Genomic DNA, 26,501 nt, shown 5'->3' on the forward strand with positions numbered 1-26,501 from the left:
TACCAGAGTTCCCATCTATATATACTAATCTATAGGGGGTCTGTTAAAAACCTCGACCAACAGAGCAAGTCATACCATTACCACCCACTCATATAGTAATTTCCCAAAATACCGGGGTTAAATCTCTTTCCAAAAATCAATATCCATAACACATTTTCATTTTGTACATACTGAAAATAAAATCTAGTGGTGTATATCCCAAAATAGAATCCAATATTGAATTTACTAGCGGGCAAATCGACATATAAAGAAATGTAACAAAGTTGAGTATAGTACCTAATCAGAATGTGTTTTTTAACAGCATAAAATAATCCATTTAAGAACATTATTTAAGAATTTCTTTATAATAAAAGTAGATTGAAATACATCAAAATTAGAACCCTTCAGTCGCTATGTGACATACAGTAAGCAAATCCCAGCAAACCAGTTCATGATACAAGAATGAGCTGATTATTTATACATGAAAAAATATACATTTTACAATATCATTTACAATGTAATTTCCTGAAAGAGGGTATGGCCGTATGGGTTATATAATGGAGAACTCAACAAATTTATTTACAGTACCATCATGTGGCAGTTTAGTATATGTATGAACTCCCCCTCTTCTAGTGTTGGAGGTTAAAAGCTGAAGCTATGAATCTTTAACTAAATAACCAAGAGCTCATATGCTTTCCTTTTCCCTGTTTGTGACAAATTTGGATTTGACATAGGGAATGGAAAATCCTCAGATTCAGGCAAGCAATAATGACATCTCATAGCAACATAATTTCAAGATCAACGACTCACAAGCCAACCCGGTTTAATTAGGACGTCTTCCTTAAAATTGCGGCCTGAGACAGACACTGACTCACCTTGACGGCGATAACACTGAAAAGGATTGCCCAAGTAAGAAAGTCCAGCAGTTAAAACAGTGCTAAAAAGAAGCTAGCTAAACAAAATTTTGGTCGAGAATTATCATGCAATAGGTCTTCAAAGAGGGGAAACCAAATTACCGGTAATTTAATTTTGAACAATCAGTCAGTTTTTTCTCCTAAACTTCAGTCTTAAAATAACTTGAATTCATTCCTAAACCAAACACGTTATAAATTAAAAAGAAAAACCCGCATGCACGCACGCGCACATGCAAAGGAGAATTACTACTTGGTGAAGATAGGAAATAAGCATGCATTAGTTGAGACCTGAGAAAGATACCTTCTTCCCATGAAAAAATGAATTTAAAACACATCTTGCACTTGGTATACTGAAGTTATTTTGCACTTACTATTTTCTCTATTGCACAGGAAAACATGTCAACAAGTCTTATAATTACACACATTTGGCAACAGGCCAACAACATAGAAGCACAATAAATATGGACGAGACATAAAAGGAAGGGATAAAAGCTCTATGTCAAGCATCAATTGAGAGGAGCTCAACCATACCTTGTAACATACAACACAGTCATCAGGGTACATTGCAAATAGCTTTGTGCCAAGGCGTGCATTACAGGAATCACAGAGACTCTCATCATTGATTTGCACATGCCTTGATCTTTCATCCAGTCTTGATAATCTTGCATCAATGTCGACGGCACGAGATAAGTTATGCACAATCTGCAAAATCTTGTGTTACTAACATGACCATTTCAACCTACTTGGTTGTCTACAGAGGTACGTGATAAGAGACTGTCAGTCTACCAACAAGTTATCTCAAAAAGATTGGATGCAAGGAATTCCTGCTAAAAATAGTTCAAGTTCAGGAAAAACTATAAACTTGAATGGTTAAAAATCGGCATAAACTGATAATACTTTACAACATACTCAAAAGATCATAGTAAAATGAGTCATACTTAGCTCAAAATATTTTGAAAATTGTTTTCGATGCAAAAATCTTGTGGAACGCACTCAGAACCTCATTTGGAGGGAACTCGCAAAAATCTTGTTTTTGATGAATTGATGGTAGTCCCCAAAATAGGTTTTGATTTCTCTGAGATTGAGACATGAATCTTTTTCTCTTTTGGTTAAAAAACCGCCTAAAAAAGCACCAGAAACAAATCTGGGTCGCGCTACCCGACCTAACTGAAGTACGATTTAGCATTGACTCGTGAATCCTGTGATTCAACTCTGATTCAGCGATACAGACTGGGATTCAGGTTCATTTTCAATTCACATTGCGACCTGTATCACTGCATCAAGAATCTGTATCGTATTGAGACAAGTATCGTGCAGTACTTATAACAATGATAGCAATTGATGCACGTCTTCAATCTGATTTGAGTTCTATTTTTCCCCCTATATCTCCCTATGTGGAGAAAATAGATTTGAGTTTAGGGCAATATATTCAGCATTTAAAAAACATGAAAGCACCTGTCCTTGACGATGATGATGAACTCTGGCCCTAAACATTCTTAGTAAAGTCTCAGAAGCAAGTTGAAGCGGCATATCTGGTGAAAGTTTCTGCATTATAAAGCAGAAATTGAGAATACATTATATATAGTTACAGTAGAGAGTGAAATCTGCAAATACTTAGATGAAGCTCCCTACCGCAAAATGTTAAAGTACATCCAATCCAGACAATTATATGTGAGGGTTATGGGGTATTTAATATATGAGTTAATGCAGCTTAAGCATTTCAAATGTTCTCTTCTGCTGATTAGCATGTCATGCTAATATTTTGATAAGCAGATGCATAAGCATGGTGTGTATATCGTTATATTGAATATCAGATTAGAAAACTTCATACCAGACACTTCGATAAAACATTTTCCTACTTATTCCTGCCTAAACCTCTTGTCAAATGCACAACAGTTTCAGATAAGTAAAGGCAGATAAACAATTTTACATCACATCCTACATGCAACTGGTAGAGTTTAATACCTCTAAAACTTGCAATGGGTCCAATGATTCTCCATGATTGTGGAGAAGGCGAACAGCAGCAGTAAACATGGGATCTTTACCATCTTGTGGATCCAAATACATATCTAGCAATCTGAGGACATGAAACAAAATAAAAGAGCATTTAAAACAAAAGAGTTAAATCACTTATACATTCAAAAAGAAAATAGTAAAAGGGAGACAAACTGCATGTAAGCATCAGCTCTGCCAATCTCAGCACAATACTGTTCCGCAGCTTCGCTGTCTTCCAGTTTCCTGAGAGTCAAAGATACTGATAGTAAATAAAAAATTCCACTTACGTTATTTTACACTTTGTAAGCTATTTCACTGAAGGGGTCCTCGTGTTCTAATATATTCACAATTCACACAAAAAATAAAAAATAAATAAAACAGATTGGTAGCAGTGACCCATGTTAAACCCTAATGACCTGTCAAGCTCATAATGATTAAAAAAACAAAACAGATTGGTAGCAGTAACCCATCTTGGGTAAATGACCTTTTTTTGGTAAACAACCTATCACCAACAAACTATAGATCTCAAGCGAACAACCCATTCTCTTCCTTTCCTTTTCAGTACTTTCTGATTTTCTATCTCCCAATATTTGCTCTGTTCTTTATGTAATTCGGTCTTCTTAAGTGAATCAAGAGCTTCTGCTAATGGGACTTTTGTTGAACTTTATTATTACAATATGTATCTAGTTTACTGTTCTTGACATAGGCTATTAATTTTGTTACTTTATTATACTTTGCACCATTTTTGGTATACTTTTTGTACATATATTAATATTACTATTTTCTTCTAGTTGTCATGCTCACACCATCATCTCACAAGGCCATCTGCCATATTGTTATGGCAGATTTTGGGCTCATTGCCATAATCTGTCATAACCATCAATAACAATGGGTAAATCCCAAAATCCTATCTTGACACAATTATTAGTTGTTCACAGTCAAATACATCGGTGCAAATGGTAGTTCACAATCAAATACAACTAGATAGCAGTGGCACTCTTGAAGATGCAAAGCTTGGTTAGTTACCAAAGGTTATACTCCAACATGTAGTATTGAATACTCAAAAGACATTTGCACCAGTAGCAAAACTTAACACTGTCAAAGTACTTTTGTCCCTTGCTGCAAATCTTGATCCTTAAAGCAACTAGATGTAAAGAATGCATTCCTCAATGGAGACTTGGAGGATGTGTATATTTATGCACAACCTAGTTTCGAACAAGGGTATTACCCGAAAGTATGCAAGTTGAAGAAGGCTATGTACTGACTAAAACAGTCACCTAGAGCTCATTAAAAAATAGGGATATTCTGAGGGACAAACAGTTCAACCATGTTTGTGAGTAGTTAAGCTTTACGGAAGGGTTTCTATATTGATTGATTCTTTACAGAGATGACAACATTTTACTAGAGATGGCATACCAGAAACGAATAATTGGAGGAGTCACTATCAGTAGAATTTGAGATAAAAGATTTGGCGACCTTAAGATATTTCCATGGGAAAGAGGTTGCTAGGTCAAAGGAATTGCATTCCCTCAAAAATATATTAGCCTTCTCAAGAAACTGGCAGGAGTGGTTGTAGACTAGCAAACATTAACATGCCCATGGACCCAATATTTAGAGTTGATTGATTCTGTTTTTCCTTTCTTACTCAAATCAGATCAGTCTCTGTTCCACTTATTCCGCAGTTTACTTATAATAGATAATGGCTAAGAGAGTTTGTACAATCTAACAAAACATATACAAGCTTAAACATGGTATCATATGAAAATTTTGACAAGCTTAAACATTATACAATATAGTTTTCGCGTGTATTAATATCAAAGCTAGTGCAATTTTGAAGCTAATTTGAAACTTACAAAGCCAAAATTTGGAGGACCAGTGTCTCTTGCCCCAGTCTTCTATACAGAATAGCCTGTCATGTAAGCCCGATTTCAGCACAAAAAAGGTTAAAAACACTTAACATCTATTTGAACATAAGGGAGTTTATCACCACTAGTCCCAAAAAATAGTATGAAACAAAGAACCATAAATAGAACATTCATCAAATTCAGATAAACAGAATTTAAGACAGCAAAAGTTATATAAATACCTTTTCTAGCCATAACTCTGATCCTTCAATCAAGTCAAGAACTTCTTCTGGATCATACAAGTCTGAGGATTGTAAAAAGATTTGTAATCTTTCCCTGACAGTAGTCTGAAATATTGAGTCCGTCAACATAGACAAACGTTTTGTCTCTATATTTCCACTATCAACATTTTCAGACTCAAAGGCTTCAATTGCTGATTTGGCAAGTGAGAGGGCATACACTGTATGAAACTGAGTATCTATGCAGTCCTGTTCTTCAATCAGCCATTGAAGATACCTATATAACAAAGAAACCGGAGTAAATTAGAGAAGCAGAATGTTAAAAATAGACTATAAATTTATATAAATACTACAACAACCAAGCCTAATCGCATAAGGTGGGGATATGGCAACAAAGATCAATCAACACCATTGGGCTCTATTGAAACCCAAACTCTCAGTTTAATCATTTAGATCAAGATCTTCTTTGATGGCTCCCCCGTATGATATCAAGAAAAAAATTTATGCAGCATAAGATAGAAGAAAACACAAGGGTAATTTAAGTTACTTAAAGTGAACACCAGTTTCATTATAAAAGAATATAATATTTGTGTGTATAGCTCACCAAATCTTCATCATATGTTGGTTTAGGTCATTCGAGTTTTCCGAAATTGAAAAAATAAAAATAGTTACATGTCTTGCGAAAATAAAAACTTCAAACTGCGAGACATGTCAGCTTGGGGAACATGTTTAATCTACTTTACCAAGGAAGATTGGAAATCAAATTGATTCTCCTTTTTGTGTGATCCATTCAAACATATGAGATACAAGTCATGTTCCTGCTTTAGGTTTTAAATATTAGATCATTTTAACTGATGAATTATCTCAATGTATTATGCTGCTCTTGATGAAAGAACATTATGAAATAGTTTTCATCTTCACTTTTTTCTATATGGTGAACAAACCCATATCAGGAAACAAGATACTTTTCTTCCACCTTCTACTCTTTCCAACCTCCACAGAGCATACCTTAGACCAAGAGTAATATAACTCGTGTAGCATTTTCTAACACTATACAACAGCTGCTATATTAAGATATGCTTAGAAAAAATACAAGAGGAATTAAAATGAGAGAAGAAAGTAATTAATAGCATACTAAAATCCTGAGAATCAATAACCATAATATCTTAAATTCTCACACAATTGCATACCTCTGTAAAATTTCTACCTTCTGCGGATCAATGGATGTAACAACTTCATCTGCAGTATGAAATGAAATTACATATCACTAATGATTTCAGAAATAAAATTAACAGAACAAAAAACATGATGATTAAGATATTTGACAACCCTTCAGCACATTGCACTAGATTTGTGAACTGTGATAGTAACCATCTAAGCAAATAGTCCAAACTCCAAACTAAGTAAAACAATACATTTTAAATGTGCACTCCTCAATATCAATGGCCGGAACATTATAAAGAATTAAGGAAATCAGAAGAGTGTGGGCATGGTTGAAGAATCAAGGCCAACCAGGAGAAAGCTGGATCTCTCGCTTGTTTGAAGTTAAAACGTCGACTGCAAGAACCTGGCTGATATCTGAAATCTGAAAAGATGAAGTTCAAAAGAATAATTATGACCATTTAAACAAATTATGATTCAACTTGCATTATAGATAACCTTCCTGATAACACATACCCATCCTAGATGTTGGAGAATCAAATCCTGGTCAGATGACCCCTCAAGAATCTTTGAAGCTTCAGCTGCAGCAATTGCCTTGCCAGAAATAAGGTTCTCCCCACTATCCGGTATATTATTCTCCAAAGCAGGGCCTTTCCAGAGGCCAGATGAATAATTTCTTGCAAGGATACGCCAAATAGACACAGCTTTTGAGCTCATCCCTTTACTTGCGTATAGGAAGGCAAGTGTACGTAGGTGCCCCGACTCTTCTAACATGTGTTCCAACTCCTCCTGCATGGAGATGTATTTTATAATGTCATTTCTTAGGCCAACCCCAGGAAACACCATTCTGTCATGCAAATATGCAATGCAACAACCTAAGTCCTTAGGGAAGCATGGATTTAGACAAGGGACCCTCTTTTGATTTTCCTATTCACACTCGTCGTTAATATTCTAAGTAGGGTTTTAGTTTCTTGCCTTCATAGTAGGTATAATTCCTATTTCCTATCACTAACACATTACTGTCCAAATTTTGAAAATGAATTGAAATCTCTTTAATCAAATCAGTGTTATCAAATATCGGCCATAGCGGCGCCATGGCGGCTCTACCATGGCCATAATCCGTCATCCGCCATCATAGCCACAATAAATAAGAAGAAGCAGCTAGAAACGCTCGCTTCTAGCCCTTGAATTCTTATTCACGAATGAATTGGGCGGGTACCCTCTACCATGGCCATAATCCGTCATCCGCCATCATTTTTTGTCACATATGGCGGGTTTTTGCCTCTCCACCATAGGCTGCCATCCACTATTACAACACTGAATCAAATAATTAAATACACACACTAAGAGATTTATATAATTACAAACATAAGAATTTTCACATACAGAAACATCAATAACAATAATCTGCACATACCACAACACACCAGTTTGTAGAAGATGCCAGCCTCTCCATGTCCTCAACATTATTTAGGGCTCTATAGAGATACATTAATAAAGTGTCAACTCCCTCGCGGACTGATTGTGACAGGTTTTTCTCACGACAGTCCTCCAAATACCTGTACATAATATTTATCAAGGTGATTATGAATGACAGGTCAAAAGTCATTATGGCTTGCGCGATATATATATCATTGGAAATTATTCACATGAAGGTCTCTTATATATGCATAATTTCCAATGCTATCATGATATGAGATTCAATTCTAGGCATTTCGACCAACATCTGTAGGTCCTAGTGGAAGGGGCTCAGGTCCCTTAAGCATGTGGTCCTATATTCGTTACTTGGATTCATGTGTATGCAAAAAATACTGTTGAGGCGAATCCCCACTTTGGTGCTTGATCGTACGTACCCAAAGAGATTAGTTTCAAACTTACCGGATAGGAGAAAACAAAAAAAAATTATCTAAACATATCAAATCTGAACTCATTATTATTATGGTCTTCCCTATAGAAAAATCCACGGTAAAAATGCATAGGAGATTTTGTTGGTGTTTCAAGCGAAATGAGCAACAATGTAAAGGAACTTAAACCTGCTAATGTTCTTGATCGCTGACTCCAACAAATCAGCTCTGTTCGGTGGATTGAGAAAAAGATCATTATCCACTATGGTTTCTACACCTGCTTTCCTTAGGAATGATGCCCTTTGAATTGTCATCAAGCCATCATCTACTACATCTTCAAGAGGGGCTGGCGGAGGATGCAAACCCCAATACCGATTCCTAGGAACCTACAAAAGTCAGTTTGAACCTCTGTACCACATTCATAAAGCACAACCTTTAAATATTTGAATAACTCATTTGTCTTAAGGACAAGTACAAAAATTGAAATCATAGCATCCAATATTCAAATTTATTGATCATGTAAAATATATCAAAGTGCTTCAAAATGAATAAACTTCAATTATTATGTCTTAAGAGAATATAGCAAGAAAACAATCCATAATGTGGTCAAACCAGATAACCATATAGAAAATCACTTGCACATTGCACAATCACATGGATATTTTGCTATTAAAACAAATATGTATTGCTATGGATAATGTTCTTCAAAGAAGAAAGCATAATATGGTTATATATTGGTGTCATTTACATGAACATGGATAGAATCATAGAACAGATTAACCAAATACCACAAATAAAAAATACAAATCTAGTCACTACATGGCATCCTATGAAATTCTAAACACTTTAAGTTGAAACTGGTTTCTGCAAAAACTGCATTCAGACTTTGAGAAGTGAAAACAAGGTATAGGAATTATTTCTGGTCTGACATGTCAGTAAGCCCGACGTTTTGGCCAGTTAGGAAAATCAAAAATAAAAAATTAACACTAGTTATAACTTTAGTGCCACAACAATATGTTTGAGTCATGAAAGTTCTCATCAGAAAATAAACGGACATAATTCCACCATGCCAAACTATTGGATTCAGCTTCAAAATTGATTAACAGTCATGAACAAAAGTTCTTTCTTAGCCTCCTTTATCATACTACTTTTACCATTCTCCAAAAACAAAAGTATACAAAGGACCAGATCTAGGATTACAAACCAGAAACTTATAGAATAGGAGACACAGTGACGTATAAAAGAAGACAGACATAAAATTACCAGTAAGGACCAGCGATTCGGATCTCGCATAATAAATGGGAATACTTCAGAAGGTTCCATTGTCTCAGAGCGCAAAAAGTGGTCCACCGCTTCTTCAAAATGCAAGTCGAAAAGCAAGAGGAACCCCACTTGAGCATGAACAAATGAGAGCAAATCTTTTGACATTTCACCTTCAGACTCAAGCTCCTCCACCAAGGATATGGCTCCCTTATAGTTCTTCTTCCTTAAAAGATCTTTTATTTGTTCTACAGAAGGTAATTTCTGATAGCACACTACCTAGTAATAATATATGTAAAAAGAAGTTTTTTAAATTATTCAATGAGCTAGAACTACAAGAGCATATAAGTCACCGTCATAATGAAATGGCTGCTTGCATTTTGTTAATCAATTAAAGTTGTAATGATAAGCATATACCAATAAAAGCTAGAATTGAAGTAAAAAATATAAAATATTAGAGCATATAGGTAGTAATATTGAGTGCATTCAATACAATGCAATGTGGTTCTTAGTGACACCAAATTCAAAAATACAATCTAGGACTGAAATCAATTCAAATACAAGCTTATATTCAATCAAATTCAAATCAGGCCTTCTTCTTTCTCCTTGAGCCAAGTCAAACCTGAAGCATATATTTACATAGTTTTGAAAACCAGACTGGACCATCCAGTTTGACTGGTTGAACCGGGAACGATCAAGCAACCCATCAATTTGATGGAAAAATCAGTAGATCTCAGAACAGGCCAAACCGAGTCAAAACCGGTGCTATTGAGCTGGTCATATTTTTAAAAAATCAGAAAAATTATATTTTAATTTTAATTTTAACAAAAAATATATTTTATTCAAATAAATGTATAATATAGAGTTAGAATACCCCAAACACACAACCAAGTGGGTTGACATAGTGGTTCAGCACTTTGTCCTTTAAGCAAGTGGTTGCGGGTTTGATTCCCAACTCTTGTGAATAGAAAACACACATTGGCCAGCCCCTTACGACTTAGTGCGCTGACCATGAGGCGAGAGATTAGTCTCACAGCCATTGCCTGTGGGGATACTTGGTAAAGACCAAAAAGAATACCCCCACATAGATGGTTTATTGTTTTATCTTTTTATTTTTCATTTTCTATCTTATCTTATAAAATATACATTATGATGATTTTATGTCAATTTGAAATTTAATTGGACCAAATTTCTTAACATTTTATGTTAATAAATTATTTAATATATTATATAAATATTAAAAACATACATTTAATTGTAACCAATTCGACCACGGTTGAACCGTTAAACCTTGAACCAGTGCCTTCACATGTTTAATGACCAATCCGCTATTTAAAACATTATTTATATTACCTAACAAGGCTTAATGTTCAAAGAAAACTCAAAATCAATCAAAGACTTGTTGGTTTCAATGTAAAAATTGATCGAATAATAGTGATGCTCCCCAAAAAAAATTGGCCCATGCTTTGTTCTATCGTAATGAATGAAATTTTGTCAAGTGTGTTACAGACTAGAAAGGAACAAATTTCTCTAGCAGTGAGCAAAACCCGTCACATTCTATATAGCACTGAGCAGGGACGGATCTATGTTCAAGTATATGAGGGCAAGTGCCCTCACTTGAATTTGGAAAATATCATTAGAAAAAAATTGAGTAGTAAAAATATGTGGTTTTTTATGATTTCTTTGATAAAAAATGCCCTCACTTGTATCTCATATTGTTAAATGCTCTCACTTGAGTAGTAAAAGTATGGTTTTTGATAACCCCTTTAGTAAAAAATGCTTTCACTTGTATCCGCTTTAGTAAAAAATTCCATAACTTCTAATAGTATATGTTAATTTTTTTTGTTACAAACTTATATATATATATATATTTTGCCCTCACAACATTAAATTTCTGGATCTGTCACTGGCACTGAGTGTACATAGAAAAGGGTTATCATTGGTCATCATGCATGGAGTAGGAATCCACAAGGCCCAAATGATGGAATCATTTATAATTCTGATAGGTACTCGCATATCACGTGGTATAGTTAGTTAAGTGAGGGAGTTATCACATAGTTAGATAGTTAGTTAGAGGGTTAGTAGGGCATGTTGCCTATAAATAAGAGTGGGTTAGAGAGCATTTGGAATCTTTGATCATATGGGAATTGGGTTAGGGAGAGGAGCTTAGACTCTTGGTAAAGTCAGCAACTTCGTAGTTCTCTATTGGAAATAATATCAGTATCTACTCTCTATAAGGGATGGCAAATAAGTGTAAAATAGGTATATGTTGTTATCATCAACTGGCCTCTATTTAGTTTATCTCAACAGTCCAGTAAAATATTTATAAACAAATCAAACAACTAGCTGAGCCGACCAACCGAGCTTACATCTTAGGACCAAACGAGCACATTTAATAACAAAACCACATGCATGTCAAAGTATATATTCAGAATGAAGACATCAGATTCACAGTAGAACATACCTTGGTAGCAGTTGCAACAGCAACAAGCTCCCCACCCCTACCTTCCTCACTGGCAACAATACAAGGCCCAATCCCTTCCCCACCAAACGGCAACACCTGAACACAACTCCCATTTTTCTTATGATACAACTCAATCTTTCCATCACTCACAATAACCACATAGGAAGACAACTCTCCCACGGAATCCAAGCCGTGCCGGAACACCAAACTACCCCCTACCGGCTGCCTGTGTGCATCAACAATAATCCCCACATTGTCCACCAACAACAGCACCCTCCACTCCTTGTGCAGCAACTTCAACCGCGGCGGCCGGGACACATCCGGCAACGAGAATATAACACTGCTCTGACCACTAACACACGAAATCAAGCTATAACCATTCACAGTGCCAACAATAATCGAATCGTCAATCCACAACATAGTACTAACAACCCCATCAACACACTGAATCTCCTTCAAAACCACAAGAGACCCATTCCCATCCTTATCACTCTTCCCACCTCTATTCCCCAAAACAAGCTCCACAATGACCAACCTTCTCCCAATAGCAAGAGCTAAAACACAACCACCCTCACCCCCCTGCAACACTTCACCCTCCTTCAATCTCAACCCTCCCAATTTCTGCAGAAACCGTTGACTATTACTAGCTCCCAAACCCAAACCCTCACCCTCACACTCCCCACTCCTCAACTTCCTCCTCGTCACAACACCAACCCCCTTCGAAAACCCCAACTTCACCGCACGATTGGAAAGCTCAGAATCCACCAAGAACAAAGAACCCTCGGAGAGCAACAAGACTTTCCCCAAATCCGCGAGAACCAAAACAGCCTCTACAGGCGATTCACTCACTGAAACGCTTCGTAGGAACGATAGCTTCCGGAGAAAGGAAGTCGAGTCCCCGTTTTGGACGGTGGTGTCGGCGGAGAGGGAGAAGAGGGTTCCGGAGTGAGTGCCGACGTAGAGAACGGCACGGTGGTGGTGCGAATTGGGGAGGGTGGCGATGGCGAGGGATCGGACGGTGGTGGTACGAGAGTGGGTGGAGATGTCGAACTGTGACAGTGGCTCCATCACGATTCGGGTCGTGCTGGGTTCAGGTTTCGCCATTTTTGCACCTGCACTCTGCTCCACTGTTTTTTTTTTGTCAGAACAGAGTGTGTTGTTTTTTTTTTTCTTTTTTCTTATCAATTTGTTTCAATTTTTGGTGATGTTATTTCGGGATTATCGTCGCTGAGATCACGGTCACCCCTCCCTCTCTCTTTGCTTCCTTAATGAACACTAATGACCTTAGTCAATATAACACTCATAAATTATAACATAGTCAATATATTTATAAGTTATGATCATAATTGTTTATTTTGATGTATGTATATAGTTTAATTAATTACTTGAATTTTTTTTATTCAAACGTAATTTTATCAATAAGCATGCCTCATATAATAAAATATATAAATAATAAATATGTACTATGTAAGTGTAAATGGTATGATATATGTATAACTAAAAGTATATATATTTGTGAATGTTCGGTTTGGATTGGATTGGTTCGGTTTTGGAAATTAAATCCGAAATCCGATCTGATCCAATAAATAATTTTGGTTTTTTCAATTTTCGGTTTGATAGAATTTCGGTTTTTTTGATCGGTTTTTCGGTTTTTTTGCATTGGTTCAGTTATGAACACCCCTACTTTAAAGTGCGGTAGGAACATACTTGAATAGAATAATGTTTCATCCACACCTCTCTTTGAGGTGGAGAGAGGTAGAATGAGGAGAGAGATAGGAAGAAAAGAAAAAGTAAGAGAGAGAAAGTATGAGATGTGATAGATGATAAGATGAGAGAGATAGAAATAAAAAGAGGTGGAGATGGAGTGTTTAAAAAATGAGGTGTGTATATATCATTACTCTACTTGAATATCCTCTTAAAGTTTCACTAGGTAATGAAAAATATAAAATATTGGCTTCATTGCAACTTTAGCCCTAAGATTAATAAAAATCACGATTTTAGTCTCTCACCTAATTTAATTACAAGACTAGTCTCTCACGTTTCCTCATGTTTGCAATGTTAGTTCTTTTGTCTAATTATTAACGGAGATGGCTTATGTGGCAACGTACATGTCTCTTACGTGACCAAGAAAAATGATTTAACTACACGTTTGGTCCCCTACTTATACACATTATGCAGTTTTGGTCCTTAAAGTTCAAAAATTTCATTTAAATTAATAAAAAAACAAAAAATGATGAGTATTAATCTTCTTCAAATATCTTCATCATAAAAACCCAGGAAAAAATAAAAAGGAAAACCTAGAATTTCGTCCATCATTTTTTGTTCATGTGCCACCATATACAAATATTAAAGATAAACACCTTCTAGAGAAATAATTCAAGCGTCTACATCCAGCGCCTAGATGCCACCGGATCTGAAGCCTCTGTCTTCTTCTAATTTGTGAAATCCGCTTAGAGACCACTAGCCCACCATCGGTCCATTATTTTCAACTCCTCCTTTCGGTCAACCTCAACCCACCCCACCTGATATGAAGTAAGACGACGGTAAGAAAGGTCTCAAGTTAGGAAGGAGAGCAGTAAACCCTCATGGTGGTTGGGTGATGGTTCGGTGATGAAACCCTTCAAGTCTCGCTTTAGCGCTCCCCTGTAAAGTAAAGGTTCTGGTGCTTTCGGTGTTTTGGTTAGTTTGATGATAGGAGAATATTAAGATGATGGAAGAAATTTAATGAAGATTTTGAAATAAGGAAATTCTGGGTTTTTTACTTGGGTTTTTATAATGAAGATATTTGAAGAAGATAAATACTCATCATTTTTTTTTATTAATTTAAATGCAATTTTTAAACTTTAAGAACCAAAGCTAAATAATGTGTTTGTACCAAAAAAAAAAGCTACATAATGTGTATTAGTAGGGGACTAAAAGTGCAGCTAAACCATTTTCCTTGGTCACGTGAGAGGCATGTATATTGCCACATATGCCTTCTCCGTTAATAATTGGACAGAAGGACTAACGCTGCAAACAGGAGGGAACATGAGGGACTAGTCTTGTAACTAAATTAGGTGAGGGACTAAAATTGTCAATTTTATAAATGTCATGACTAAATTTGCAATTAAGCCTAAAATATGATCTTTGTCATTTAGCAAATTTAAGATACTAACTTTTCTTAATTTTTAGGAACATATTATCTTGTTGATGGAGGATTTCATTTACATAACAAAATGGGGAAACCTGTGACAGATGGCTCATTCACGATTCGGCTCATGCTGGGTTCAGGTTTCCCCATTTTTGCAATTCTCTGGTGAACTAGTGCACCTGCACTCTGCTCCACTGTGTTTTCTTTGGTCATAACATAATGCAAGGATCAAAGTCGGGAACTAACAGCAACGAGCTATGTAGTTTCTTTTTTCTTTTTTTCTTTCTTTTTCTTTTATCGATTTATTTCAATTTTTGCTGATGTTATTTTGGGATTATCGTCGCTGAGATCGCGGTCATGGCTCAAGGGGGAGTTGTTTTTCCCACTAGCAGCAATAAGGGTAGAAATAAGTCGGACAGCTTGTCAGGGGCCTACAGCTTGACTCACTACAAGCTTGGCTTAACTTGATTCGTTTATTAAAAAAGTTTGGCCTAGACTTTTTAAAAGGCTTGATGAACTAAAAAGGTTAAGCCCAAGCTATCAAAAAAGCTTATTTGGCTTGATTGGATGACTTATTTATATAATATTATTTTATTGATAATATAAATAAATATAATATTTCCTTTTGTTAAAAAAAATAAAAATAATATAATAACTGAAATATACTTTAGAAACTCTAGCACTAAAATAATATGCTATTTGGTTTTCATGTTAATATAAATCACATACCACTTCCATTTAGTTGTGTTTATTTTAAATAAGTGAATGTTTTGTTCTTTGAAATGCAATAATATATTAATATACATACAAATTTAATTATTTGAAAATGAAATGCAATGATATATAAAAAGACATACTAAGCCGCTGCTCTATAGTCTGTTACCCATTAACCTTCTTAAGATCAGTTTTTACTTCACCTCATCCAATTGTTGTTGGAGCTACTAGTTTTAAAACAACCTCAGTTTTGAGTTACAGTTAAATAAGCTTTAAGCAGACTTGTAAGCCAAGTCAGGCCTTAATATTCAGCTTGTGAAAGGTCGCAGGCCAGGCTTGAACCACGAAAAGAGAATGTAAGTCAGGCTTTGACCACGAAAAGAAAATGCAGGACATGCTTGGGCCGCGCAATTGGAAAATTTCAAAAATTACTTATTAAACGCTAGAGCCCATGTATATGATTGTTAAGAGTGATGTTGAAATAACTCATTCGATTAATTTTTGATGAGATTTGATTCGAGCTATGTAGCATCACTCTTCACATATATTAGCTTCCCTAGTTGCTGATTCACTAAGTAAGGTAGGAACTAGGAAGTGGCTCTGCGCCATGCAAATTTTCATCAATTCAAGGTCTATTTTTTAACTTTCAATACTCACAACTACCAGTTAGCAAGATATATGTGATCATTGTTGAATGGTTAGAAGAATCCCAACTGCTGTTCACGATCAAACCTATCGATCTAAACTCCAACTACCAAACAATATTTGTTATGTACAAAAAACGTTGTTCATGTGGGCTACAGTACTGAGTAAGCTATTGTCTATTTAAATGTCCAATACGGTTCCATGATCACTTACTACTTCATCTCTTCTCTTTGTTAAAAGATGGGTTTAACAGGTAAAGTTGTCCATGAATTTGGTATTCAGAGTCCTTCTGACAAGTTCTTCAAAGTTACACCACCCAACTGTTGCATGCTTAAGGGGATGGTAATGGTAGAGGGTTGCATGCTTAATGGGCCTCAAGTTACAATGTCAATTATAATTAGTTAATATTGTTTCTATGTTTATTTCTAGTTTGTCATTTAGATCCATGTTCTAGAATATTCTATTACTTAGGATTGTGCCACATGTAAGGTCACTATTAATTCCTTAGAGTAGACAATTAGTATAAGTTGTATTGCCTTCCTTATGAAATGATAAGAAGAATATTGGCAAAAGCCTCTTTTATTTTATTTTCTTAATTTCCTTTAATTTTCTTTCTTTGATTCTGCTTGGTAGAGAAAACTCTCTACCAAATTGGTGCTTTCATCACTGATCTCTTCCTTCCATTGCATCATGGTGCTCAGCTATGATGTATTATCATCCATCCTCTCCGCACAACGTGATCCCAGATCCATCTTCTACACCCATTCTTCACCTTCCAGCCCCGCCATCAATGGTGAATTTTCAGGATCAATATCTGCAGATCCGTGGTTCCTGGATGAAGTATCATACCAGTACACCCAGCCACCTACAATCCCACCACAACCCCCACCCGTTCACCACTACCAACATCATTTTCTCCAACATGAGCCAGGTCCTTTCTCCCATTCTCAACAATCATATTACCCACAACCTCCTCCCACTCATTTTGCCCAGCAGATTCCATGTTCACCACCCACCTCTTCACCCAAGTTGAAACTCATCAAGTTCTCTGGATCGGATCCGAATTTTTGGCTGATGAACACAGAGTTGTATTTCCTACAGCACCCATGGCCACTGGAAACTCGGTTTGATTTTATTGCCCTGCATCTAGAGGGATTTGCTCTTACATGGTTCCAACTGTGGCGCCACCAGCTTGACTCATGGGAAAAATTCCGAGAAGTGTTCAAATTTCAGTTTATAACATGCAGATTTGCGCAAACTGGAGCCAGCAGATCTGAGAAGTCTTCTACGGTGTCCAACAACTTACAACCAAGGACAGCTCAGGCAGTGGAATCCAATTGTACAACAATGGAGAAACCTCAGTTTGAGACTTCAACAATAGTGGAAACCCTATTCAGATCTCAAGAACTTGCTATACCAGAAATTGGTTTGCACAGTGAAACTACAATGGGGGTAGGATCTGAATCCAGGTCCGAAGAAATCTTGGAGGATGAACCTGAATATGTTCCCAACACTAAGGAACAAGTAGAGCCTGCACAAGTGGATGAGAAGGATTCTTCCCACCGAGTTGATACCTGCTTGGTAGCAACAAAGGAAGTGTTTCAAGTGAATTCTTTCAATAGCGCAAGTCAGGCTGAGAGGGTCCCTAGTGTGACTCAGGTGATTTCTAAACCTCTACTCATTGCACCCAACCTGTTTGAGAAAATGCTTGTGACAAGGAATAAGAAGATATGTGTTGCTAATACTTTTGAAAAACTGTTAGTGACATACACCAAGCAATATCTAGACTGGCATAGAATGAGACCTGTGAATTTGACATCAGAAATTGCACTGTCATCATTAGATGTACCTGGTATGAAACTGTTTGATCCTGGCATTGTTCAAGTGATTGGAATTTTAACTCTGATATTTGATCAACATGACTATGATGCTATCTCAAGATATGCTACAAGAGATTTAATTTTGCACTACTCTGCCTTTCACGGTCTGCCCAATACTTATCCTATACAAGCCACACCTGTGGGAAATCAGTCACAATTCAAAAGTTGGGAAGACTTCAAAAGTGCTTTTAAAGTGCACTTTTGTACATCTTATAAAGCCCAGTTTTCAGAACTTTCAACATCAATTACGACAGCTGGCCTTGAGGGAGTGCACAATGTGGATTTTTCTATCGCGCATATGGATGAACCAGACACAGAGTCTATGAATTCCTCTGAACAGTGTATAGGAGATTCATGTTTGAGTTTCCTAGGTTATGTTATAGCAGCCTCTATCATTCAGAAAGCTACTATTTCTGTGGAAGATCATTACTACTCTACTTTATCTACTTCAGTCCTGAGTCTTCAAGCATCGCACCAGAGATCCTGCTTTGTCACGACTGCAAGAGCTCTTTTGGTCATGACCTCCTTCTGTCACTCCTCAGATGGTACTCCTCCCAAAATACAAACCATTAGGGACTCAGTGAGTATGGGAAACTGCAACAAGATACAAGAAGCTGTTATGTATCCGTTTACAAGTCAAAATTCAAAGCTAGATACAGCAGCAAAGTCCTATGCTACTATTGCTCATGCTTGGCAGCAATATGAATCTCACCATGTACTGGATATTGAATCTGCTTTTCTTATTGGTGTCTTTGCTGGAGCTGAGCTATCTGTCAGGTGCCTTTCTGCTGCACATGCACTATCAATTTCTTCCAGCCCCTTTTCCCCAACCTACATGACTGATACTCATCTTGGTATATACACCATTAAAAACTATGTGGGCATGGGACAAAGAAACACAGTTAACACTACAACAATGGGTTCCTTCAATCATACGGTGGCAACATACACTGGACAGAAATCCTTGCTATATTTTAAAAATGTTATGTTTAAACCTTGTTTTCCTGTTGCAGAGTGCCAATCCACATCTTGGGTTTCTTATAAGATTGCCCTTGATCCTAAGACTTCACACAATCTGTTTGTCAAAATGCCTAATCCAATAAGTGCGGCTGTATGTGATGGTTCACCTGAGCCACTTGATATCATGGTGCTTAAATCTGACCAAGTTGCTATTCACACACATGACCTCCATGTATTAAATCCTATAATATATGATCCTGACATCTTTTCCTTAGGACAGTTTGGCCTAGCCCACCTATATTTCTTGATCATGGATTATTATTTTGATGGGTCATTGGGACCTTCTTCACTACAGCTCCTTCTCCAACAAAGCTTACTAGCGTGGCATTGGGTCAACAAATGTATGGTCTTTATGTGGCAATGTCACTCTACTGGTGTTAGTTTCTTATGGCATAGCATTGTTGTGGACAAGACCATTATAGCACCTTTAGCAATAGGGCGTGGCATTGATTCTTGTTTCTCTGAGCCCCTTCTCAAAATTCATGGAATGGAATTTGACAAGACATGTTTAGTTTGCTTCAGGCCAGAGTTCATTTCACGGACCTTGTACTCTTTTCATGGACTTTGCTCACATAGCACTACACTTCTTGAGTGGATTCTTATTATTGCTTGGATAGTCTATTTCTCATCCTTGAGGACAAGGATGTTTTCAAGGGGATGGTAATGGTAGAGGGTTGCATGCTTAATGGGCCTCAAGTTACAATGTCAATTATAATTAGTTAATATTGTTTCTATGTTTATTTCTAGTTTGTCATTTAGATCCATGTTCTAGAATATTCTATTACTTAGAATTGTGCCACATGTAAGGTCACTATTAATTCCTTAGAGTAGACAATTAGTATAAGTTGTATTGCCTTCCTTATAAAATGATAAGAAGAATATTGGCAAAAGCCTCTTTTATTTTATTTTCTTAATTTCCTTTAATTTTCTTTCTTTGATTCTGCTTGGTAGAGAAAACTCTCTACCACCAACTCCACAGTGTTCAAAACGTTGCTCAAAGGGTGCATGACACAAAGGTTCATCAAGGTGACTGGCATGACATCGGTTCTGTTAAGATCTGGACTATTACTATCGGTATGTATTATGTACTTGTACGTGCTTCTATTTATTTTATGGAGCCTTTAATTCTCACTCTGGATATTTGTTTAATGTATGCACTACATCCATATAAGTTGCGGATCCAGGACCCGAGGTCAGGAGTTCAAATTTTTCAAATGAACACATCGGTAAAAATATATATACTTAAAAATCAGAGTTTTTTTTTATGCAAATAGGTGCAAAACTTGGTCTACTATAAAATTTTTAGGGGCTTCAAAAAAAAATTATACAAGGAGTTAAGTGTAATTTTATTTTCAAGGGCTCATCTGAACCCCCCAGGACCCGAGGTCAAGAGTTCAAATTTTTCAAATGAACACATCGGTAAAAATATATATAATTCAAAATCAGAATTTTTTTGTGCAAATAGGTGAGTCTTTAGTGCAAATAGGTGCAAAACTTGGTCTACTAGTATAATTTAAAATTTTAAGGGGCTTCAAAAAAAATTTTACAAGGAGTTAAGTGTATTTTTTTTTCCAGGGCTCATCTGATCCCGCCCCCCTCTCTCACAAGGGCTGGATCCGCCCCTGTCCGTATAGCGAATATTGAAAAGACACTAGAAGTGATCAGAAATGAAGAGAAGAGAAGTGAATAACTATAACATATGACTAAAATAAATAAATAGGGAGAAAATATGATGTTTAGACTGTTTGAATGTCGAAACATCATAATGAATTAATTTATGTAAATCTAAGCGTGTCAGTATATTTCTCATAATCAGTTATTTTTATATATATTCTAAATGCTTATGAAACTGCAGATGGAAAAGTAGAAACATGTAAGGAGAACATTGAAGTTATTGATGAGCAGAGTAAGTTAATAACATTCAACGTATTCGATGGCGAGATAAGTAAGAAATATAAGACCTTCAAGATCACCCTACAAGTGATTGATGTGGAGAATGCTGGTGGCGTTGTTAAATGGACTTTGGAGTATGAGAAGCTCACCACCATATGGATACTTGGACTTTGTAACTGAGACTGCAAAGGATCTTGAATTCTTGATGCTCATCTTCTAAAGGCTTAGCGTTGTGCACAATAAATAAAATAGATAAATAAAAGAGTGTGACTATGGCATGATGATAAGCTCTTGACAATGATAACATTATCTAAAATATTGGTGTGAACTATGATTACTAAAGAATAAAGTTTTATTCTTCTTCCTCTGCTGATCATTTCCTTGTACTGAGTGAATTAGAGAAGAAGTCAATCAATGTATTGTAAGCGAATCCATTCTTGTCAATATATTCATATGATTTTAAGTTTGATTAGCCTAATTCTCACTTGAAGCATTTTTAAAATATTTAACATATAATAAATTTATTGAATTTCAACCGTAGTACTAGTACCATAGGTATGCATCATGCTTCTGTTTAAGCAAATGAAAAGTTTTGGTCAATTTTTTTCATTTCAAAATAATCCTTATTCTTATTAATACATTGTTATATGATTTAAAGTTTGATTAGTCTTATAATCCTCACTTGACAGGAAAAAAATTCTCAATATTAAAATTTTGTGATTTTGAGATCAAAGTTAAACATGAATATACCAACAGAAATTTCTATTTCATTACATTGTTAATTAAATTAATTAAGTTGATCGATGACATCATCATAAATATGAAGTTGCTATGGTAATGATGATAAATCTATAAGGTGAAGACCCAGGGCATTTGTCTTATTGTAAACACCCAAGACACATGTGCCTTTTCAGATCAATTTAGGTTTTATAAGCAATGACAACCAAAAAAGTTCTATGACAACGAATAGCGGCATACTGGCTATACAGTGGCTTCGGCCATAAATCCACCCAGCAACTCATCGTGAATAGAGTTGGAAGAAGCACCAGATCTGCCGCTGACACCAAAGTTGCAGAAAGGCGGAGGAGAAGAAACGACATTCAACACTTCAAAAGCTCCAGTCCTAAACAAACCCAAAAACACGTCGCAGGAAGCATCAAGAAGGGAGGAGGCATTGATGAAGAGAAGAACACGCAAACCATGAAAAAACGAGAAGACCACCGCCACGCACCCAAGAACAAGCCGTCCAGATCTACCGCCGCACATACACTTAGAGAACCACCGCTGTCACTTCTCGGCGGAGACCCGTGAACACGCCAACCACCACCGAACCCATCGAAAGCCAGACCCGAACGAGCTACAGCCTCAGCAAATTAATATAAAAATGCATTATACGAGACCTACATGCATTAAAAATGACATAAATACTCGAATTAATTAATGAAACTATATGCGAAATAACTAAAAATAGCCTTGAACTCGGGTCATCAATGTTCAACCTTGATTCGAGTGTGATTTCATGGTGCTCAAAGAAGCATGACACAACGGCGCCGCAATCTTCACCTGAAGTTGAATATTTTAATAGGAGCGAACACTTTGGTTGAGAAGAATATTAGAAGATATTGGAAAGAAGCAAGGAAAGTCTCCAGCTTCATTGTAACTACAAATCAGTCATCCTCATGGCCAAGAGTCTTGTTTACATCGTCTAACCTAACATATTAACGTGAAGCATCACTTCATTCGAACTGTAATATTTGAAGAAGATGTGCATTTGGTTTTCTGCAATTCACAAGAGCAACTAGCCGATATTTTCACTAAAGCATTATCGAGTGAAAGATTTCAGCAACTTAGAGAAGTAATGAGAGTTCAAAAACAACACGTACATTAAGAGAAAGTATGTTGAGTAATGTGCTGAATTAATACTTAGAGGAGTATAACGGCTATTAGTAGAGAATTATATGTGTGGTTATGTTTAGTAGAAACATTTAGTGCTTACTGGAGTGAAAAAGTAAGCATTAAGCAACTAGTGGTGACTCTTTGTTAATTTTGTACCAGTCACTCTTCATGCTATACGTAATTGTGTATGAAATGCAGAAAAAATAAGGAAAATACAAAAAAATTCAGCCGCCAAACACTTTCTCTTACTCTACTCTGATAGTGTGATTTCTGTTAAGTTACGTAGTAAATATAGCTTATCCTATTTTTTTTATCTGTTACTCTCTATTTCCAACTTTGAATACCACCAAAAAAAAATTGTAACAAAAAAACCCACGTGAAAAACGTGCCATAAGCCAGTTCTACAATATCTTCCTTTTAAGTCTGGTCATTAATAATTATAAATCAATGTTTTCAATCACTTTCAATCTGTCTCCCTCTTCGAATTCTATCCAGATATCAATTTTACTAGTTTTACTCAAGTCTCAACCCTAAAAACAAAAACTAACAAAAAAAATAGAATACCCCTCTAAACTCGCAGAGTAGGAGTACCTGCTTTCATTTCATGTGCTACAACACTTCTATCACATATGTGAAATGGTAGATGAATCAAAACGAATTCATAGCCCTCTGTATTGCCTTGCTTTCATTGGAAAATTTCAAAAATTATTACTTATTAAACACTGGAGCCCACTATGTATGATTGTTAGGAGTGATGTGATGTTGAAATAACTCTCTCGTTTAATTCGTGGTGGATGATTATGTAGCATCACTCTTCACATATACTAGCTTAACTAAGGCATGATCAAGTGGCTCTGCGTGCGCCATGTAAATTTTCATCAATTCAAGGTCTATTTCTAAATTTTCAATTAATACCAGTTAGCAGGATATGTAATCAATATTGTTGAATGATTGGAACTTGGAAGAATTGAATCCCAACAGCTGTTCACGATCAAACCTAACCTAAGCTTCTCTATCTAAACTCCAATATTACCAAACATTTATTTTGTACAAAAAAATGTTGTTCATGTGGGGTACACTAAGTAAGCTATTGTCTATTTAAATGTCCAATAAGGTTCCATGATCACTTACTACTTCATCTCTTCTCTTTGTTAAAAGATGGTTTTAACAGGTAAAGTTGTCCATGAATTTGGTATTCAAAGTCCTTCTGACAAGTTCTTCAAAGTTTACACCACCCAACTCCACAGTGTTCAAAACGTTGCTCAAAGGGTGCATGAGACAAAGGTTCATGAAGGTGACTGGCATGACATTGGTTCTGTTAAGATCTGGACTATTACTATCGGTATGTACTCGCGCTACTATTTATTTTATGTAGACATCCAACAAACACTTAATCACCTCATTTTTCTTTCTATCTATTTTTTCTATCTTGTATCACATTAATTACTTGTCTCTAGGGAGCATATCATGTGAGAGGAGTGTGTTATTATGAGAGATGAGAGGACCCAATATTGATCGTTGGATTTAAATCGACGGCTGAAATGCAGTCTCCCTTAAATGTTTCACGTGACACTTCTTTTTCGTGGTATTTCCAAATCCCACGCGCACCTGTCAATTTTCTGAGTATCTGATCCTCCCTGCTCCGTTCGATCTTATTTTGGCGAGCACCATCAACCTCGCCGCCGTCGCCGTCAATGGCTTCTGTGTGAACCGCCGCCGCGCCGTCACAAGCTCCACTCTTGCGTAACAGCACTGCCACCGCGAGCTCTGCATCACGCCGTCGCAGCAACTCTCTCCGTCACTGGTCGCAGCTCTCCATGACCCACCGGAGTCGATGCCGGCTAGGCAGCCTCCTGTGCACGGCACGAAAGCTTCTCCCCTATTCTTCGTTTGACCGCTGCGTTTCTCACACACAGAAAAGCAGCATCACCACTGTTCTGTTCTCCTTTCAGATCTGCGTTTTTGGTTCTTCCTATTCTCATCGCCATCATCGTATTCCCTGTTTTTTCCATGAATTAGTCATGCCATGGGTGAATAGGCTTGAGGCTTGTATTTCCTACCATCAATTGTTGCAAGCACAGAGCAAAACCCCAAGTGAAAATGGTGATCATTTTAAATTGCAAAAAACCCAAAATCAGTAGCAGCATGAGGATATTGGACGGAGAGAATGATTGAATATTGGTTTCATGCTGGGTAAGTGTTGAAATTGCATCTTGATACACAAAATTGAAAAAGGAAAGAGAAGGCATCCAACAGGAATACAAGATATAGAATCGGTGGCAATGGTAGAAGGAAGAGAAACCAGAACCAATAAAACGCACAGGCACAGCAGAGAAGACGAACGGTGGGTGTGGTTCACGCGCAAGAAGAAGGAGTGGAATTTGTAAGATAAACATTAAAAAGAGTCACGTGGATTTTCTAGACTGGAATTGATCCTAACCGTTTATCAAGATCAAAGGGTTATTATTGGGTCCTCTCACCTCTCACAATAACACACTCCTCTCACCTGATATGCTCCCCTTGTCTCTATTCTCTTCCTTTAATTCTCACTTTGGGTGTCTTAACGTATGCACTACATCCGCATAGCCAATATTGAAATAACACCCAAAGTGAGAAATTAAGAGAAAAGAAGTCATAACTATGACATATGAATAGAAGAAATAGATAGAAAATTTGATGTTTAGACTGTTTGTACGTCGAAATATCATAATGAATTAAATTTATATAAATCTAAGCGTGTCAGTATATTTCTCATGATCTATTATTTTTATAGTATTTTATATATATATACTAAATGCTTGTGAAACTGCAGATGGTAAAGTAGAAACATGTAAGGAGAACATTGAAGTTATTGATGAGCAGAGTAAGTTAATAACATTCAATGTATTCGATGGCGAGGTAAGTAAGAAATATAAGACCTTCAAGTTCACCCTACAAGTGATTGATGTGGAGAATGCTGGTGGCGTTCTTAAATTGACTTTGGAGTATGAGAAGCTCAGTGAAGATATTACACCACCATATGGATACTTGGACTTTGTAACTGAGGCTGCAAAGGATGTTGATGCTCATCTTCTAAAGGCTTAGCGTTGTGCACATGCAAGAAATAAAATAAATAAATAAAAGAGTGTGACTATGGCATGATGATAAGCACTTGATAATGATAGAATAGGATATTATTTATTCTCTTTGTAATTACGCCTGTAATTAAGGTTTCATATTTATTGTTAGTCAACTAGGTAAGTTGTATATATAGGGTATTTCATTATCAATAACAGTCACGGAATTGATTTCCTTCATGGTATCATTGAGCAGGTTCAGATTCTCTTTTCTGACCTAATTTGTTTTTTTTTTCCTTCCTTCTGTTATTTTCCTTGCTACTTCCGCCCCTCTTTGTCCTTCTCTTTGCCCAAGCCGCCGCCGCCCCACTCCTTCAATAGTGTTGCCGCCGCCGCTCCAACCTCCAGCCGCCGCGTCTACCGTCGCGCCGCCGCTCCGTCGTTGCTCTCTCTCGCAACAACCGCTGTGCACGTGTGCTTCCCGTGCCATTCCACAGCCACGATCCGCGTTTTTCCTTCTTGGAACGTCGATCCCGCCGCGCCACGCCGCCGCCCGCGCCTCCTAGC

General features: G+C 36.7%; 2 protein-coding genes across 4 annotated transcripts; one reads left to right on the forward strand and one right to left on the reverse strand.

Moving 5' to 3' along the window:
• Positions 1-431: 431 nt before the first annotated feature.
• LOC130743308 (vacuolar sorting protein 3) lies at positions 432-12,967 on the reverse strand. Of its 3 annotated transcripts, XM_057595499.1 has the most exons (14): positions 11,701-12,965; positions 9,240-9,515; positions 8,166-8,362; positions 7,550-7,691; positions 6,649-6,921; positions 6,484-6,556; positions 6,162-6,210; positions 4,975-5,248; positions 4,742-4,797; positions 3,063-3,131; positions 2,859-2,970; positions 2,349-2,438; positions 1,425-1,595; positions 432-870 (listed from the first exon to the last, which is right to left on the reverse strand). In XM_057595499.1, exons 1-14 carry the CDS (start codon positions 12,802-12,804, stop codon positions 778-780), a joined length of 2,979 nt encoding a protein of 992 aa, XP_057451482.1. In that variant the 5' UTR covers positions 12,805-12,965; the 3' UTR covers positions 432-777. The 3 variants fall into 3 exon arrangements, with proteins under 3 accessions (XP_057451482.1, XP_057451484.1, XP_057451483.1); XM_057595501.1 differs by lacking the exons at positions 432-870; positions 1,425-1,595 and adding an exon at positions 1,602-2,167 and having other exon boundaries at positions 11,701-12,967; XM_057595500.1 differs by lacking the exons at positions 432-870; positions 1,425-1,595 and adding an exon at positions 1,602-2,180 and having other exon boundaries at positions 11,701-12,967.
• A 3,356-nt stretch (positions 12,968-16,323) lies between these two features.
• Positions 16,324-26,174, forward strand: LOC130743571 (MLP-like protein 43). The gene is made up of 5 exons (XM_057595817.1): positions 16,324-16,442; positions 20,041-20,163; positions 20,945-21,156; positions 24,037-24,220; positions 25,691-26,174. Exons 1-5 carry the CDS (start codon positions 16,430-16,432, stop codon positions 25,960-25,962), a joined length of 804 nt encoding a protein of 267 aa, XP_057451800.1. The 5' UTR covers positions 16,324-16,429; the 3' UTR covers positions 25,963-26,174.
• The last annotated feature ends 327 nt before the right edge of the window (positions 26,175-26,501 follow it).

The sequence above is a fragment of the Lotus japonicus genome, chromosome 3 (genome assembly GCF_012489685.1).
Source record: "Lotus japonicus ecotype B-129 chromosome 3, LjGifu_v1.2".
Classification (NCBI taxonomy): domain Eukaryota; kingdom Viridiplantae; phylum Streptophyta; class Magnoliopsida; order Fabales; family Fabaceae; genus Lotus; species Lotus japonicus.

Bases quoted from the DNA above. Each gene is read 5' to 3' on its own strand.
- LOC130743308 (XM_057595499.1), bottom strand. From the start codon at position 12,804: ATGGCGAAACCTGAACCCAGCACGACCCGAATCGTGATGGAGCCACTG. The intron at 6,557-6,648 runs GTATGTGTTATC...TCATCTTTTCAG, and splicing joins TTCTCCAACATCTAGGATGG to ATTTCAGATATCAGCCAGGT. The intron at 4,798-4,974 runs GTATTTATATAA...CTTACATGACAG, and splicing joins CAGAGTTATGGCTAGAAAAG to GCTATTCTGTATAGAAGACT.
- LOC130743571 (XM_057595817.1), top strand. The intron at 20,164-20,944 runs GTATGTATTATG...ATGAAACTGCAG, and splicing joins GATCTGGACTATTACTATCG to ATGGAAAAGTAGAAACATGT. The intron at 21,157-24,036 runs AACTGAGACTGC...CTTTGTTAAAAG, and splicing joins TATGGATACTTGGACTTTGT to ATGGTTTTAACAGGTAAAGT.